Raw genomic sequence first — 19,591 nt, 5'->3', positions numbered from 1 at the left:
CAAACACAACTCCGCAGACGGCTTTTGCGGACGGCGCGCGACTTGGCGAACGTTCTGCGCATGCTCCGAAGATAGCAGCCGACAGCGCGCGTGTTGAAGTATAGAAGGGATGGCATCTCGGCTGGCGCAGCGCAACCGACGTAGCGTGACCTACCGCGAATGACGCTCGCCCGCGCGCCAACAACGTAGGGCTATAAACGTGCCTTTAGGCTTTCACGGGTAGATCGGCACACCGACGCTGAGCCACTTCACGGGCCGTCGCTTGCCGAACTCTGCTAGTTATTTGGGGGAGCGCGCAACACGCGGCCATCTCATACGTTTTCTGAGAATTAACTGAATAGAAACGAAGCCGGAGCAGCGCGCGTGAAACCATTACCTGCTATTTTCTACCCTTGCGAATGCGAAACGGCTTTGATTGGTTGCGCGCGTGGTGTGAGCCCACCCTTTCCCGCAGGTGCTATGCGTTGGGAGCAATTGGTTTTTTGGTGAACACCACAAAAAGGAACAAGAAAAAATCGCCTTCGTGCATGGCGCTGGCCGCCAGCGTTTCCAAGAAAACATTATGGTTACATAAGCTGCAGTTGCCGGGAAGCGTGAGAAACAGGCACATTTGAATGCTATCAGCGTTCCGGTCCTTATAAAGACGAAGCTTAAGCGTCCTCCCAAACATTCTAAACGTTCAAAGAGTTGGGATCGGGCATGTAAAGAGGGGTAGCTGGCCCATGCCATTGTCCGACTTCCACGCTAAGAACGTGGTTGAAGGAAGGAACTTTTTCTCGTCGAGAACTAGGAGTACGGGATTTACTTACAATACCTACATGAAGACTGGAGAAGGTTGCGCTTCATCAGACTAGCATGACCGATTAGTGGAAAACGGCTGCTTAAAACCGCCTCTCCTCCAAGCCATTCAACCTTCGTCCAGTCGAAGTGTTCGCTTTTGAGGTCGAGGGTTCACATACTCGCTTCCGCACTTTAGTTTTACTGGACACACCGAGTGGATAGGGGCCTCTTAGAAAGGGGTTGCTACGCTTGAAACATGAACCCCATGCAAGGGATCTTGCGCGCAACAGCGACAAGCGACGCGATGGAGATGGGTGTCGCGTTCGCTCGTCGCCTACAAGTTGTTCCCCTTGCTAGCGACGACTTCGAGAGACAACGATGTTTCCTCGGTGTTGCCGGTATGAGGGAAGCAAATACGCGTCGTAACTGGCGTGATGCGTGCTTCATTAATTAAAGTTTTGATGTGTTTTACTGTAAAAGGCAGCATAAAATATTTCTGAAGGTCTTGCACTGGTTCTTATCCTTGCACGTATCAAAATTCAATCGTTTGCTCGTTCCGTGCGACAATCAGAAGTACTTAAGTTATCTACATCCAGTTCCGTCTTAGCGCTATTGGCTAGTCGTTCATAGCACTTCCGGGTGACGAGCGACAAATTCTATATTTGCAGAACCGAGCGATCTGATCAAGCGACGGCGAGATCCGTCGCACGAAGCCGTCGCTGTCGCGCACAAGATTGCTCTCATGGAGTTTAGCCTTGACTCAAGCTGGCGCATTTTGATTCCTGAAATGACCCCGTAGTTACCGGCCGTGTCTGTCAAACGAATGTGATGATTACTGGGGATCTGAGTAAGCGCCGCAGAACACCCTTTACTACAAGTTCTCTTGCTCCAATTGGACTGTGAAGGTTACAGCGAACCAATATGCAATACTCGGTCCGCCAAATTTGGCTAGCCTTGCTAGCACCCTGGGGCTGTCCGAAGGAGACGCATTGTTGGCTGCACGAAGCAATTCGACGCAACGGGCAGGGGAGGTGCGAGGGTCACTAACTCACTAACCCGCAGGCTGATTGTCACGTCCCATACAAAAATGCTTCCTTACTTTCTTTAGAACTTTTATCAACATCCTATCAACTTTAGTAACATCCTATTGACGTTTACTTTTTAGTAACGTTTGTCAAAAGAAAGTTGGTTACTTCTTTTCTAACTTCAGTATGTAAAAAGAAAGTTACTAGAAAGTTAAGACACACTATTTTAACATTTTAGAAACACGATTCAATAGGAAGTCAATAAAAATAATTATGTTCTTAAAGTACATAACCCAAGTTACAAAACATGCATAAATATTATTCAATAAGGTTATAATTATTCAGTGAACATGGCTGGTGCAAGACAGTCTTGTTTCATGGACAGGTGCAAATTTCCACAATTTTCAATCAACTTTCTAGTAACACTGGTTACTAGAAAGTCGTTAAAAATGATTTAGTGAAAAATGAACATATAATAGCATCTGAACTATAAATGAATGTGCAAAGACTGGCTGCTTTATAAAAAATATTTTTTTGCACAGTAACTGTTTTCTTAATTTTTAATCAACTTCCTAGTAACAGATGATAGTAGAATATTCATAGAAAAAAATTGCTTCTAATACCGGACGCTAAGAGGAAATATGGTCTCACCAATTCAAGATGAGGGCACGTATTCTCGAAAACACGGCAGCTAGTGCCATGGGAAGCGTGTATATGAGCGGTGATCATGAATTTGTGCTCAGTAGGTGTCAAAAAGCCCGTAGGCCATGCAGCAAAGCACTAGGCGGAGCTGCACGGATGGCGCGCTGATCGGCTCGTGTTCACCAACTAAAACGGGAGACACACGGTCCGATTCGGTGTCCGATCCGGCGTCCGACGCGCCGAAAGTGCAGCCCGAATTGAGGTGTTTTGCCGTGCCGAAGCGCCGGAAAGGACGTCCGGCGTGCGACAAACCGGGCAGATTTTGGTCGTCTGACGTGTCCGACAACTGCACCGTCGTCTGGCCGCAGCCAATGGCAGCGCGGCTGGCATGTGACGTTCTCTGACGTTCCCTCCACGGAGGCGGTGCTGGCTGGCCGGTTTCTCGCAGTTATTCTTTTTCCTTGCCTGCTGCAGTTTGTTTCTGACATGAAATAGTTACCAGTTCAGTAAAATTATCTCGAACGTGTGCCTGTTATGCAAACCAGCGCCTTGTACACTAGCACTAAGCTACTGGTGAGATCGGGAGCCGCGACGCGAGGGAATGTCGCGAGCAGACATCACACACCGACCGTCTGAGCGAGGCCGCTCGCTTCGCTTGCACGTTTGCCCTTCGCAACGACTGCGTCGAGTAAAGCAATTGTATTTAATTACCGCCGACCTAAGTGTACAGTGTTAATTGTTTTGGCAAAAATAAGCACTCTTTACTCCTCGACGAGCTCGGGCTGGATCGCAAGCGCCGTCGGCTGCAACGTCCGCCTAGCTATGCCTACCGGCCCTATCGCTGGCTTTAGCGGAGCCGTCAGTGGACAACGCGCCGTCGTGAAGTGTTCTGTCACTCACAGGTGCATAATTTTATCGACAGCGTTCGCGTAAAGCGAAGCAGTCTGGACGTGGATATGAACTCAAGCTAGGGAGGTGGATGTGGGCGGAGCTTACGCGCCGCTCATGCCGTAGCATGCAGCGCCGCACGTCGGATCGGACACCGAATCGTACCGCGTGTGTCTGTATAGCTCGCTCATGGTTCGGCTGAAGTCCTCGTATATTCTTTATAATCACGGAGGAAGGAAACTAAGGAGAGGCCCTACCCCCTCCGCGCACTAGGAAAAAAGTGTGGCGGAAATGACGTAGTAGGTTCTCATTTTTTTGCTGCTTTTTTATTTTTTGTTGTATGGTCACGCCTTTTGGGCCACAATGGCGGCGTTGTTCTGATTTTTAGCGCTCACACGTGTTGCTCTGGTAGGTTTCGTGCCGTGGCAAAGGCGCTGTGTGGGCGGGTTTGCGTTAGTCACCGTGTCTTGTTGCGCTGTGTTACCTGCACCGTGCTCTGCCGGATGTTGCGCGAGCGCGCGCGCTCCACGCGCGACACCACGCGCAGCGCGGCGTGGTTTCGCAAAAGATGTAAACAAGAGAGGAGGGTGGCACGAAAGGCGGAGCATCGCCATGAGCAACGCCAACTTCCGGCTTCAGTTTTGCTTCACAAAGAGTGACGTCAGGGCCTCTCCTTAGTTTCCTTCTTCCGTGTTTATAATAAGGAAGCCTACCTAGGCACTGTAAACCCAACGATTGGGGCCTAAATGCCTCTCCGCCTCCCACTACGGCTTCCTTTGAGTGACAAAGTCTGATCTCGAAGGCCGTGCTTTTGCAACCTGCATGCACCTGAAGCAATTGCGAATCTTGAAGGCAACATCTGCTTAATTTTTATTATATATACATTTCCTTAAACTTTGTATCACAAAGTACAAAGTACACACTTTTGGACCAAACAAATCTATTAAAGGACTCTATGAAATGTTATTAGGAAAAAACACGCAATTTTTTATTTAAGATACATTTTTCTAAAAAACCGCAGAGTGGCGCTACTGCAGTATTTGTTTGGTCGACACACCACGTTGGTTGTAGCGAATGCTCCTTGCAGCAAATTGGTATTTGAGATATATTTTAGAAGTGCCTAGACAAAACGTGCTCCTTGTCGTGTGCAGTAACCATCCCAAACCCTCCGGACTCGTGTAACGCCATTAGTTCGCCGTGTGTTTCGAGCGATCCACCAGTGTCGTCAGTGAGTCGCCTAGTACAGTGCCCGTCCGAGCTGCCTTTGTTCTGCCGAGCTGCCTGCCCGCGCTCTCGTGAAAAGTCTGGTACTGGGGCTTCGAATTGTAGTGTTTGGAAGACTGTTGAAGGTTGTGCTTTTGTGGAGCTGGAGTTCATCGGAAGTTCTACAGTGCTTGCGCCAGAGAAACGTCGGTGCCTCTGTACCTGTTAGACGAAGGAGCGTTTGCCAAGTCTTGAAAGGTAAGCAAGTTTCGCGCTTGCGCGCATTCTTGAAGCTTATGATTTACGTAATGAGCGTTGTGTATCTAGCTAGAGCAAAGCGCTTTCCTATCGTATGTTAGCCACGTTGCTGTGCACATTTAGCAAGCAATTTCACGAAAGCTTCCTCTGATGTTACAGCGTAGTATTTGCATTCTGCTACCCGCCTTGATTGCTATGCCTGAATGGGCACACAATTATGAAAACACATTGAAAGTTGGTGTTCGTTCGGTAGTTTCCTGGCAAGAAGTTATTCGCTATGTAGGCATTCCCACAAGTACAGTACATGTGTAATGTATGCGTCGATGTATCATGGGCTTCGCGCGTTGACACACGATTGCTGTTTGACGCTTTTGTATGTATATATGTATGTATATATATATATATATATATATATATATATATATATATATATATATATATATATATATATATATATATATATATATATATATATATATATATATATATATATATATATATATATATATATGTATATATTTTGTATGTATATAGTTCGGTTTGGAAGTCCGCGTCGCGAGAACCTGTGTGTATTGTTTATGTTCTTGAGTGTCTTCGCGTATTTGTCTATGTTACAGAGCGGATATAGGCCGATATTACAATAACGAGGTGCATTTTTAATCTAGACATTTCAATCAGACGCCGGCCTTTGAGAAAGACAGACCAACCAAATCTTAATAACGAGATGTCAGCTCTTGCAATCGTAGGTTACGGAAGTGCGTAATAATTTAAAGACTGCGATTTTGTAGCGATACTTACCCCTAGATTCTATAGGAGGTATGCACATGACGTCATCCGCTAGGAGCGCTAGCGGCATTCGCGGAGGCCGCCATAACTGCGGTCGCAAGTTCGCGCTGCCTACGCGAGCACGCCTGCGTCGCCAAGTGGCCCACCGATACGCACGAACCGTCAAATGACCTTTTCAATGTGCCTTTCTGACTTGGCTATAGGGTAGTACGTCTTAGGTCAACGATGGCCCAAAGCATGTACGTGCGTGGGTTGAGTGAACCAGAAAAATCGCGTTATGAAAACGTAGTGCGCTCGTGCGACTGTGTCGACCAGCTCTAACTCAGATCATCAGCTTCGGCGCGATGTCGCACTACTGCCTCGCGTGGACGTCGCAGACATCAAGGATTACACTGCGAATGCAACGAGCTTCGCGACCCGCGACCAATCGAAATCCTACAAGTCGATGGAAGGCCACAATAATCTGCCGAGCGGCTGGGTGCAGCAGCCGCGCGTCGAAGTGCTCGCGTAACATGATCGCCTTCATTACGGAATTTACACCGCGTTGTCCACTTGCGTCGACAAAGGATAGCGTTAAATTTGCTTCAATGAAAAAAAAATGACCCCGCCCCTGCCTCCGAGAACTAATCACTGATTTTACACAGCCTTCGTAATTTTTATGTTAGGTCACTTATTCTGGTCTCGCCAAAACAGTCTTTTTTTTTTTGCCCTCCCAGGTTTCGCAATCACAATCATTCGATGAAAAGCCACTCGCACCATGGCTTCTCGCAAAATAAAACGGCGAGGTGCTGGCGGCACACTGCGCCTGCAAAGCAGGCCTGGCAGAGGCGTGCTCGCACATAGCTGCTGTGCTCTTTTACATTAAGGTTGTCATTAAGAAGAGACATAACCACGTGTCGAGAGGAACCCAATCTGGACAACATATTCCTATCACCGAGTTTCTTTCTTGTGTGACTACTGCATCCGAGCATAGCACAGTTCACCGCGACACCGAAGCTCAGTTGACGCACGGCCACGCCGGAGCGTAGTCTGTCCGGATACGTAAACATTGTACGTAGACCTGTTCGTAGACATAGAACAGCACTGCGCTCGAGACACTGAAACGTCCTGCTTATACATCAGCGACTGGATAAGAAAACAAGGCGAACGGCGGGCCAAAAGATAGGGATCAGACGTTTGCGCGAGTAAGACCGCTGCCATTTTTTTCGATGCTCCCCGACCGTCAATATGGCGCGGCTGCCCCAGCGACACTGTCGCCGCCTTGCGGGTCGAGCTCAGTGCATACCTCCTATATCACTCTTCTCGCCCACCGCTAACGGCCGGCAGCTGCAGTACGTAGCACGGGCCGGGGTGTCGGTCAGCCCACTAACGAATAGCGAAAAGGAATACCATCGCTACAAAATCACGGTCTTTAAATTATTGCGCAAATTTTGTGCACAATGAGATGTTATAAACACACCTTGCATGTACATGAAAAAAAGGGCACATATATGTGTCAATAAAATACTCGACCGTCTTTCTGCCTACAGAAAAAGAAGTTATGTCTCCTCGAGGGCATGGCTGCTTGTACTAATGAACCTTTAAGGGAAGGTTTTCTCTAATCCCTATTTTTGATATCTAAGTGCTTATGTGGCATGTACAAACTGCTTGCATCAATTTCTCATTGGGATGAGCTGTCTAAAATTTAATTTTCAGTAATAATTGCAATAATTAACTCCTTTCACCTGTCTTCTAATGACTAAAGTTCTATGATTCTACCTTGACGAACCTTTTGTGAAATTAGTTTGATGAGGCCCAATATACAGGGCTTTCTAAATTGAAGGTATCAGTACCTATTACAGGCTATGCTAACTATGAAAATGCTGCTTGTGTATGTGGTTTATTCACTCTGTCAGACAAAATCTTGACACCCAAGTGCAGTCAGTAAATTTAAAACTGCATGTCTGCAAGGGGAAGTCAGAATTGTTTTTGAAGACAATTGCATCTTGTTTGATAGTTCTCGAGCACTTGTGCGTCACTAATCGAGCACAGCTTGGCCCAATACTCGATGAGGCTTGAAGCTTTCAATGTCTGCTAATCACTAAAGCAGCACCAGATCTCACTCTTTGTCAAGGGGTGGCACACATTTGCTTCGTTCTAGGCAGATGCACGTCTTTCTTTCGCATTGAAGTTCCCAATACTTTCTAGTCTTACGTAAAAGTACACAGCTCAGTACAATGCATGTATGGTATACGTAAGGCTGCTTTGTTCTTTAAACCGAATCAACGAGAAGCAGCGACTTCCGTTTTTGCAAACCTCACCCTACTTCCTAACCATTCCTTGATCAAACGTGTATAAAATGAATCTGTGGTTGTTGTATTCTTTCACAGGTAGACATCGGTGACGGTGTATACGTTGAAAAGGGCATGCTGAAGAGGCTGTGCTTGGATGCTAACAACTCAGGCTTTCACTTTGCGTGGGGGGGCTCCTTAAAGCTCCTTTTTCAATAGAAGACGTTGAAGGGAGGTCCTTCTTCGGGCGGCTGTCAAGGCCCTTCCACAGAAGGATCCGTTGGATTCCAAGAAGGTCAACACCATAGTAGGTATGTGTGTCACAAAGAAGCATCTTAATATTCTTTGTGCAGTTTTCAACAAAACTCCTTTCATGGCAATTTCAGTGCTATCTTAGGGTATACTCATTTCTTTCCTGCTAAAATAGCTATTAACCTGATTATAATAGCATATTATAATGCAGGCTTTGCCACCATAACTAGAAAATTGTCGTTACTGCTGGCATATGTTTATTTGTGATAGAGGCCCTGGTCATATGAATGCACTGATAATATAATATCCTGTCTTGTGGAAAGCTAACATGTATAGTAACAAGCTCACTTTGACAATGTCTGCCTGCACAGCAAAGGCATTTTCTAATCTTGCTGTAGAACGTCCGTAATGCCTGTTCAACTGCTTACATGTTGCTTGTATCATTTCGTGGTTCTTAAGTGCAACACAAAAGTCAACTCTTCTATGTACCTGTGCCCAAGCAAAGCTGAAGCACAGTTATGACTGGCACCTTGCCTTTCCTATGATAATTCACACATGAAACTTCCATGTACTGGTCACAATACGAATATCGAAGTTCATTAAACTGAAGTTGATTTACAGATTTTGTTTGTAGATGACAATTGGTATGATAGAGTTTATGTGTCGTGCATCTGTTGGTGTTACGCACATCCATCACGCTCCCAGATTTAATGCACTAATTCAGTCATTTCATGCATTTTTAGGACTTTGCACAAAACAGGTGGAGATGCTTAGAGCTCACAGGGTTGAAAGCTTGTCTCTTGTGCACTTCCTTTTTAAGAAACAGATGCATGGTGTGTTGCAATGTCACTGTAGCAAAACTAATATATTGCCTTTTTTCTTCTCTTTTCTAGACTACACAACGCAACATTTCAGCCTACTTCCAGGGCAGCTGGAGAACTCGTCCTCCTTATTAGCCTGGGGATATTAAATGGATGTGTTCAAGCACAAATGGAAACCTGTCTTCTTCTGTTGCATGCCACACCTAGCCACTTTGAAATCACTATTCGCCACAGACAGTTGACAGGATGTTACTGGCAAGTCGTTAGGATATATAAAGGTGGTTAATAAATAGTCGCTGCACAGTTTTTAGGAAGCAAATAAAAATTTTATTCAAAGATAATCAAAGCTTATTTTTGCAATATATAATTGCAAGAGTAATTACCTCTGAATAAAAGTTTTATGTACTTCCTAAAAAATGGCTGTGGCTTAGGTAAGGTTAAGCCCAGGATGCGAAGCATACTAGCCTTCATTTTAGTTGTTGAACCACTGTTTAGCCTGGTGAACTGCTGTTGCTTGGCTATATTTGGTTCGGCTAGACGAAGAAACAACTCATGCGTTACTCTGCTTCGCCTTGGACGCCCCGCATTGGACGCGGTGAGCGTCGAGCAACGCAGCGTTCGGCGCGGCAACGAAATGTGCACCTGAGCAAGCGACGCACGCCTGATCCTTAGAAACAGCTCGTTTCTAAGGCAACACCGCATTCACTAGAGGCGCTTTTGTACCGCTTTGAAGCATCGTACTCGTGGCTCAGTGGTAGCGTGACCGTCTCACACTCCGGAGACCCTGGTTCGATTCCCACCCAGCCCATCTTGCAAGAGTTGAGCCAAAGCCACTTCTACTCTGTCGTGACGTCACGGTGTCACGTGGTATTCAAGGCGACACCGCCGCGCCTGAGGAGCTGGGTTGAGCTCTCGTAATATGCTTCGCATAAAACTCTGAAGCGACTATTTATTAACCACCTTTATACATCCTAACGACTTCCTAGTAACATCCCGTCAACTATCTGTGGCGAATAGTCGACAGGATGTTACTAGCAGGTTGTTAGGATGTATAAAGGTGGTCAATAAATAGTCGCTTCACAGTTGACACTTTCTAACGACATAAGATAATAAGTAGTCGGTAAGAATTCTATCGACATTTTATATCTATACTTCCAATTCAATATCGGTGGCCAATAGTCAGTAGGAGGATACTAGGAAGTTGTTACGGTGCCTAAAGACGGTTTATAGAATGTCGATAGGTTCTAGTAACATTTGTCTAAAGACCGTTTATAAAATGTCACTAAACTTTCTTGTAAGGCGCTTTAACGTGTTCGCACTGTCATTCCTGGAGCCGAAGCTCTATGTGTGCTAGTAACATCCGTTATCCTTTAAAACGTCCAAAAATGCTCAGGTTAGCTGGTGCGTTTCTTCTGTGTATGGAATAAGCATTAGCGGTAACTTTCAAAAAACTACCAAATTTGGGAATTTTAATATATTCTTTTGGATTCTTTAAATCTAACCTCTCAATACAAAGTAAATATAGCCTTAAACTTCGTTTTTAAGTCTCTGTTAAATTGTAATAAAGACAAAATGAAGGTTGCATGATGAGGTTCGAAGTTTGAATGATGATCGGAGCAAGGCTTGGAGACAGCCACATCTATTACATGAATGCGACAGCCTGTCACATAAACTGAAGAGTATCGCTTCACTTGATCATTCCTGAGCTATCACTTAAACTTTTTGCAGTTTATCGTCCCCCACGCTTGAACGCGCGGTTGTGGATTGTCTATCCACAACTTCTGTCTGTCCACAACTCCTGTCTGTCCACATCTGTCTGTCTCAGCTTGATACTGCTTTATCATCACTTTCTCTAGGTGAACATGTGTGTCTGATAGGCGACATATATAGACACTCGCTGTCCTACAAAGGCGCCTGTGAGTGATTGCTTTGACATTATTTCAAAATGGGGCCTAGAAACAACAATCCATTGCGTCACACGCGAAGAATTTTTCGTTGACAACTTTACGGTTTTATGCATCGACAACATAAACTTGCGGTCATGCAATGTAGTTAATTTTACAGTAGTGCAAACAAAACTAGCTGATCACAGCTTCGTTTCCAAAATAGTGGGGTTAAAAATTAATATTTAGAACACAAAAGTCATGCTCCATAGCCTGGCAAGGGAACAAGAGTTCGAGATCCTCTGTCAGACTCTAGAGTCTGTGAATGAGTCCGTTTACCTAGGTCACTTACTCACATAGGACCCTGATCATGAGCAGGGAATCTACAGTAGAATAAAAACGGGTTGTAGTGTATACGGCAGATATCGCCAAATCCTCACTGGAAGCTTACTAATATTATTAAAGAGAAAGGTGTGCAATCAATGCATTCTACCGGTACGTAACATATAAGGCAGAAACATGGAGATTGACAAAGGAGCTCGAGAATAAGTTAAGGACCGCCCAAGGAGCGATCGAACGAAGAATATCAGGCGTAACGTTGAGAAACATGAGGAGAGCGGTGAGGATCTAAGAGCAAACGGGGATATCCGATAATCTAACTGTCATTAAGAGCAAAAAAAGAAGGCTGAGCAGGCCATTTAATGCGTGGGACAGATACCCGGTGGACCATTAGACTTACAGAATGGGCGGCAAGAGAAGGGAAGTGCAGTCGAAGACGGCAGAAAATAGGTGGCGTGAAGAAATGAGGAAATTCGAAGGAGAAACCTGGAATCAGTTGGTGCAGGAAAGGGGTAATTGTAAATCGCGGGGAGAGGCCTTCCTCCGGCACGGGTCATAAAATAGGCTGATGACGAGCATGATTCCCATTTGATGATGATTATGTTAAACAAGACGCTCGACCTTGTCAGTTTTATGATTTAGTTCTCCTTGACGTTTTTCTTGTTACTTTGAGAATTTAAGCTTTCAATTACTTTCTGCGCTGATGAGTCAATGGTCGGAATTTAAAAGGAAAAATTATCCCCGATGTTCTAAAGTGGTATCAGAACTCAACATTTCCTTTTGCCTTAAAAGCAGTCTTTTTGCTCCCTAACGGCTTTCTTCTATTTGGATTTCTAATCCACGACCAATGGAGGCACATATATACCACTTGGAATAAAATGGAAGCAATGCGCTAAACTTAGCCAGAATTCCTTAAAGCATCTTATCGCAGAAACTTATGATGGCTATTCACTTGACTAATGAAGTCAATAAAGGTCGCTTAGGCTACAGATAAACAAAGCTTTCATTAAAGTGACTAAAACAGACTAGTACATCCTCTTTCTCGCTAAGTTACAAACAGTGAAGTAGAGACAGGCAAGAAGGTTCGATACGCGATGCATAGGAGGATAGAGACGAGTATTCAAATGTGGTTGTGACGATCAACTGGAAGCTACACAACCAGTTTTTGTCAGTCTTAGAAGGCGCGTTCACTCTTCGTAAAAGGGGGACCTACTCTCATCCCCATGCAACGAAATTGTGGATTGTGGCTCACGTTCCTGCGCAATCACTATTATGTATTTTTTTTTCGTTCATGCAGAACCTAATCAAGAAGTTTAATCTGTGCACGCCCTGCATCGTGACGTCTGGAGGTAGTGTTATCCAATCTCGCATATTTGTAACGTCGACGTTGCAGACGAGCACAGCACGAGGCCTAATTGTACATACCCACTCACCCAGCCTTCCACCCCTTTGTTCGGCAGGCCTCGAAGTCACGCCGATGTCTTTCACTCGTGATGCCTGGCGACTGTTTGAGCGCTCCTGCTACAAGGCGGCGTCGATGCCAATACTCGAGAAGTTGGGAAGGCGACGGCTTCCAACGCGCGCCGCTTCTGTCGCTGCTACAACGGCAGGAGCATTACCCGTAATCAGTGAAATAAAATAAATTTATTGTTGCTTCATTCATATTACGTTACCACGTTACATGATACTCATTTAGGCCCAGTGCACAAGCGAGTTTTATACCTCTGACTAGCAATCAAGTTAGCGTGATTGCGTCAGAATATTGAAGCGCGCAGGCCAGGCCGAGACCTGTCGATTCGATCCGAATTCACGCTTCCTACGCGATATCCTTCGCGCCAGCAATAAACGAGTCATAAAATAAGCCATTACTTGCCCCCGTATTCATAAATGTGCCTTACCTTGAAGGCAATGCTTGGCTGGGTTAAGAAAGAAAATGTCTTGCGTCAACGTGGTCAAGACGCTCATCGCATGTCGATGGTACCGTTAATGCCAGGCGCTATCTGGAGCTGTCTGGCGTAGGCTTGAAATTAGGTGTCTTTTGGAATACCGGTATTGTTCCCATCTCACGGACATGAGAAATGATTAGCCATGATTTGTGATTATTATTGAGATAAATGTTTTGTTTTCATGCTCAATGGAGTATAAGGGCGGCACCGAGCCTGAATAATGTTGCGATTTCTACCTAGCAGATTACGGCACAGGTTTACCGCTCGGGTTACGCAGGCGATGTCGAAGGGTCTAAAAGCTCAATTTCGCCCTGCATGAATTCTTAAATTCCGCAGTCTCGCATGGAAGCTAGATGATGAGGGTATGATAAAAGGTTGAGCTCTCGGCATTTCTATACTGCGGTTTAATGCATCATGTATTATGGCGACGTACGGCACATTAATCAACGCCAGAACTCTCCATTAGCACTGCTTTCTGCGTGGCACTGATGACTGAGAGGAGGTGCGCTCCAACCACGTGAGAGGCTGGACGCGCGCTGTTACACTTAAATGATTGGTCGCAGGAACAGAGGAACCATCCACTCTCGCTTCCTGTTAATGCGTGCTAGGACGGCCTACGTGTTGGGATTTCGCACGGCTCGTATGCGTTGCAATCACATTGTGTCGTAGATCCTATCCAACGAATACCGCGCGGTTGTCTTGTGAGGCGTCTCGGAGAAGCCCGCTTTCGGAGTCACGTTTGAACAGTGAAACAAACGTACGGCCGCATAGCTTACCTGCACAGTCATTTCTAGGAAGAAACCAAGACCGACACAAGCGTTAAGTCACCCTACTTTTCGGCAACTGGTATTGCGTAAATTCGTAGGTACTTTACATGTTGCATTCTATTAAGAATGTCCTCGAGCACAAACTTCTTTTGCGATAGCAATCCTACAAGTGCTCGAGGCAGGCCATGGTGCTGCAGACGACGCGTGCGCCGCCCACGCGAGAAGGATTACAAGGCCTACAGGGACGCCAGTGCGCTTGGCTCTAAAAGCGACGAAGTCGAGTGAACGAGCGGCCACGCTCAACTCAATGGGCCCTACCGAGCCAGAACAGCACTCTTGCTTGGACTGCTGGGATGAGCGTTGCGCGTCTGTACATTAGTATTCCTGCTGTGTGGCTGCATACGTACCAGACCATGGCGGACGTCAAGCTAAATTTATGTAATGCTTTGTTTGGATGCTAATCTACGCCGACGGTTTTCCTTCGGTCTCGTCTACGGAGGTTTATAAAAAAAATTGGAGGACGCTCAAGCTTCGCCTTCAAGAGTGGAACGCGATAGCGTTCCCGTCGACCCGCCAAGGGATGTGAGACAATGGGCTACGGCGGAGCGACTACGTGCCCCGCATCGGACGCGGTCAGCGTCGAGCAACGCAGCGTTCGGCGCGGCAACGAAATGTGCGCCTGAGCAAGCGACGCACGCCTGAGCCTTATAAACAGCTCGTTTCTAAGGCAACACCACCTTCACTAGAGGCGCTTTTGTACCGCTTTGAAGCATCGAGAAAAAAAAAAAAAAACTCGTGTCTCAGTGGTAGCGTAGCGTCTCCGTCTCACACTCCGAAGACCCTGGTTCGATTCCCACCCAGCCTCTCGTGGAAGTTGTTTTTATGCGAAGCATACTAGCCGCACAACCACGCTCTTCCTTGCTGCGCCGCGCGCGGCCGCGTAGCTACCATATGACGTCATAACAGCTGCAAAAGCGGAGGCTCAACTCATGCGCTCGCTTGCGGCCGCGTAGCTACATAGCTGGGTCTCAGCTCGTGCGCTCGCCTGCGGTCGCACAGATGGTACTGCGGCCTAACTCCCGCTCCTCCCCCTAGGGCACTGTCGTCACAACAGCTGCAAGCCGGGCTCAACTCTTGCAAGATGGGCTGGGTGGGAATCGAACCAGGGTCTCCGGAGTGTGAGACGGAGACGCTACCACTGAGCCACGAGTACTTTTTTTTTCTTTCATGGTATTTATTATAGTTGCATTCAACTAGACGTTCACCAGTTCTGCATAGTCAGAGAATGGAGGGCACAATGAAAGTCACACAGAAGAGGCAGCGTTCATACTGTGAGTAGAAACGTTCGTGTCACTTTAGAAGGTTGGCAAGGATAAGCACCTCACCAAAATAGGGTACCAGTCCGGTTGCACACCGAGTCCATCATAAACCTGCTTTAGGTGTAGCGTCATTTGGATGAAATTTGCCCTTGTAGGTACAACCGTTTCGGCGTTGCGGTCCATCATTCGCGTTTTCCACAAACTGTGCATTCTCATGACAAAAAACATATCGAAAGGTGCACTATTATCAGAGGTTGGCAGCAGGTATCGCACAGTATGAGCGTTAATCTCAAAGTCTTCCTTTAAAGTCCGTTGGAGGACATCCCAAAATAGGATGGCGTCGGTGCAGCTAATAAAACAATGTTCAATTGTCTCTGGTACATCACAAAGGCGACAGTTAACAGAAGAGACAAAGATACCCTTTTTTTGTAGCCATGCTTTAACCGGTATGGTTTCACTATGAACTTTATAAAAGAATGTTTTGCAGCAAGGGGATAAATACATTTTGCGAACTCGCTTTAGCATATCGTGGCCTGGCAATTTAATGTATATTGATCGGTAAAGTGGAGGCGGGAATAGCATGGATAGTAAGTCATTGTACAAAGTTTTGCGCGACACAGAATACAAGTATTCAGTGGAAAACCGAACTGTCAGGAAACGAACCGCCAAGTAAACTTCTTGCATGAACCCCCACAAGCATAAGCGCGAAGAAAAACTTGAAGAAACAACTAAATCAGGTAACGCATTAACAAGTGTGACTTGCATGTATGAACGAATTACAGGATGGGAAGTATCGGGAAAAAAGAAGAAACGAGACACAATCTGCCGCACATAAAGATGTACTAAGCCCAGCCCACCTTCGCTAACAGGCCTAAAAATGTTGTCTCGCCTCATGGGCTCAAAAGTTGAAGACCATACGAAGGTTGCAAAGATACGGTGAAAGCGTTGGATGTATAGCCTAGCACAATGGATAACTTACAATACATAGAAAATTTTTGTTGCCAAGAACTTATTGCAGGCTTCGGCTTTCCCAAAAATAGAAAGTCGTTGTGGAACGAATGTCTGGGCGTAACTTTGCAGTACCGAAACCCGTTCTTTCCAATAGCGTGCGCTTAATTTATATGCGTCTAGCGGCACGCCAAGATACTTTGGCGGGACATCAGTCCACTTAACGCCTGCAAACTGTTCTGGTGTATAGCACCATGAGCCAAACCATAAGCCTAAACTTTTTGAGGAGTTCATTCGCGCTCCTGATACGCTGCCAAATTCTTCTATTTTCGATACTACTTTTTCAACACTGGACTTATCCGTGCAGAAGAACGCTAGATCGTCTGCGTAAGCTAAGACTTTAACTTCATTACCCAGTATATTGAAGCCATGGATGTTACTCGACTGAATTACGCTTAAGCATAGCGGTTCCAGGTAAAGGGCGAATAGTAGTGGGGACATCGGCCATCCTTGTTTTACTGATGAGCAAATAGAAATGGGTTCGGAGAGTTGGCCATTAATAATTAAACGAGTAGTACAACAGGTGTAGCAAAGCCTAACGCCTTTAAGCACAATGGAGCCAACATTGACATGCTCCAAAAGAGAAAATAAATAGGAGTGGCTCACACGATCAAAAGCTTTAGCAAGGTCTACCTGGAGCATTGCAAGCTGCTCAGTGGAACCATAACAGTATTGAAGAAGGGTACGGGCGATATGTATGTTGGTTTGAATTGATCGGCCCCTGATTCCACACGTCTGATGGGAACCAATTAGAATTGACATCGCAAATTGCAATCTATTAGATAGAACTTTCGCAAAAATATTGTAATCCACGTTTGACAATGTGATTGGTCGATAGCCTTCAACAGAACGCAGTTTCTCTTTATCTGAACTTTTGGGAATTAATACTGTGTGGGTTTTGCAAAACGACTGCGGAAGGGCGCCAACTTCTAAACTTGTAATAAAAATATCCAATAATATGGGGCTGATAACTGATTTGAAAGCTTTGTAAAATTCACTTGAAAGTCCATCGGGGCCGGGTGTTTTCGACAGAGGCAGCTGATCAATAGCTAGCTCAATTTCTTGAATCGTAAGGCTACCACTGATGACTGCACAGTCATCATCCTGTAATGGTTTTACAAGAGATACAAAACTCTCTAAAACTTTTGCATCGTGATCATTCGGAGGGGCACTAAACAACATAGTGTAGAAAATTTCGAACTGAGAAATGATGTCATTAGTATTTGTTAGAAGACTACCTTCAGAGTATATTTCCGGAATTACTTTGGAAATACCGTGACGTCGATCGTCAAGTAAAGCTTACGTGTTGGTTGCTCAGATTGCAGAGCGCGCATGTTTCGAGATCGAATTCGCGCACCTCTGTAACGCAGTGCGTCATACTTTTGTAACTCACATTTAATGTTTTCTATGTCAACAATGTAAGTGCCTGGCATTTCGCATTCAATCTCATAAAGGCTACATAGGCTCTTAAGAAGCGTTTTTTCTTCATTCTTTCTATAGAATGATTTCACCGATCCAATTTCTATAGCCACTGTACGAACCTCTTGTTTAAAGAGTTCCCAAGCAGCAAATAATGGCAAGTCACTAGACAGAGAATTGGTTAGAGCCATGCGCACGCGATTAATAAATTCCTGATCATTTAGGAGCTCAGAGTTAAGCTTCCAGAGTGCCCACTGTGGTCGGAAATTAGTTACAAATTTTTCACCAATGTTTGCAATAACCATACAATGATCAGAGAATGAAACGGGGATAGTAATGCAGGATAGTCCTCGAGAGAGGAGTGATGAAGAAACATAAATCCGATCAAGGTGGGCGTAGGAATGACCTCGAATTCTTGTATAAGAGCGAGCTCCCTGTCCCGACACTCCTATATCAACGAGCCCTGCATTTTCTATTATGTTAGACAAAACTTCACCACTCCTGTCCCGCTGAGTGTTATGGCCGCTTCGATCGTTCGGATCGCATACACAATTGAAATCTCCCATTAAAACCATGCAGCGATCACAGTCCAATAGACTAGACACAGTATCAAATAAAAGAGCTCGTTTTGCAGCGTCATTAAATGCATAGACGTTGACTATGCGCCATGGCACACCCTGCAACACAAAATCACAACATATATATCGACCTTCAGTGTCGACATGATAACTAAAAGCTGAATAAAGTAGGCTCTTTTTCAGAAACAGGAAACAGCCCGCGGATAAACCAAGAGCGTGTGAAACGCAAACATTATACTCAGACAGAAAAGGTCGCAAAGCCCTTTCTGTCTCGTCGTCACTCTCAATCTTCGTCTCCTGCACGGCGACGAAGTCGAGGCGCTTCCTAGACAAAAGCCGGCGAAGCTGCGCCTGTTTCTGCAAAGACCTAAGGCCTCGTACGTTCAAGGTTGCGAATTGAAGTTGCTGGGACAGGGCCATGGTGACTACCAAGTATTTGGACCTAATGATCTATGTGATCGGTCCTAGAGGGCAACGGTGAGGCTCCCTCCGAAACCCCACCTGGCCTTCTGGACCGTGATCGTCGGCACTTTCCTGAGTGTTTCGATGTTTTGCGGCGACGTGCTTTTCTTGTGGTACTGGTCGTCTCGCTGTCTGTGCTCGATTCCGATCTATTGGTCGCACGGCGCTTCGGAATTGAAGTATCCGCGTTACTTCGGCTGTCCTCTGCCGGCTCAGTGCACGTGTCGAGTTGCTTGGGTGAATCAGATGAGTTATCTCCGGCTCCCTCATTCGCTTGCTGGGCAGCAGCTGGCTCCGTGGTAGCGGGTGCTCCTTTGGGTTGTTGCTTCGGTTGGTCATCTTTCTCTTCGCTACTTTCTTTATTCACGGGCAGTTGGCATTGTTGGCAGTTGGCAGTGGGCAGTTGGCATTCACGGGCGATGGCATTGTGACTGTCTTCAACAGGCAGAGGGGCCTTAGTGGCACAGCGGGTCTCCGCGGAAGAGGGAACGTCTCCCGTCGCGTCAAGAACCTCCGTAATGTCCATTATGTGTTCTTGCAAGCTTTCATCCGGAGGCTTTGTTCTGTGTCGTAACTTATCGGCGTATGTTACGACACATTCTTCAGCTGTGTGACCAAAGCGCCGGCAGGTTTCACAACGTGGGGTTCTGCAGTTTCGACGAATGTGCCCCACCTTGTTACAGCGCAGACAAAGTGGGGGCCGGCCTGGAATTAATACGAGACTCTGCACTCCACAAACAGGTAGTAGATGTGGAACGTCCCCCACGCTCACTCCATCGGCAAGATTCAACACCACGTCCCGATTTAGCGTACGCATTTCTTCCATCTCCGATACTCTCCAGCTTTCTGCTTATATAGACTTGACTTTCCCGTAAGCCTGGAGCGCATCTCGAATGTAGTCGTCTTCCAAACGCCCAGGAAGCCACAAAAGCTTCATTTTAACTT

The 19,591-nt window shown here is 46.0% G+C and overlaps 2 protein-coding genes across 31 annotated transcripts in view; one reads left to right on the top strand and one right to left on the bottom strand.

Annotated features, from left to right (window-relative positions):
* Positions 1-19,591, top strand: part of LOC135909148 (uncharacterized) — a 758,332-nt gene that overhangs the window by 24,907 nt on the left and 713,834 nt on the right. The gene's annotated exons all lie outside the window — the stretch shown is intronic.
* On the bottom strand, positions 15,102-17,025 carry LOC139059640 (uncharacterized). The gene has a single exon (XM_070538063.1). The coding sequence runs from the start codon at positions 16,071-16,073 to the stop codon at positions 15,216-15,218; it is 858 nt and encodes a 285-aa protein (XP_070394164.1). The 5' UTR covers positions 16,074-17,025; the 3' UTR covers positions 15,102-15,215.

Source organism: Dermacentor albipictus, chromosome 4 (assembly GCF_038994185.2).
Source record: "Dermacentor albipictus isolate Rhodes 1998 colony chromosome 4, USDA_Dalb.pri_finalv2, whole genome shotgun sequence".
Taxonomy (NCBI): Eukaryota; Metazoa; Arthropoda; class Arachnida; order Ixodida; family Ixodidae; genus Dermacentor; species Dermacentor albipictus.
The sequence above is the reverse complement of the archived record's forward strand: the minus strand, read 5'-3'. Positions and strand labels throughout refer to the sequence as shown.

Bases quoted from the DNA above. Each gene is read 5' to 3' on its own strand.
- LOC139059640 (XM_070538063.1), bottom strand. From the start codon at position 16,073: ATGAGGCGAGACAACATTTTTAGGCCTGTTAGCGAAGGTGGGCTGGGC.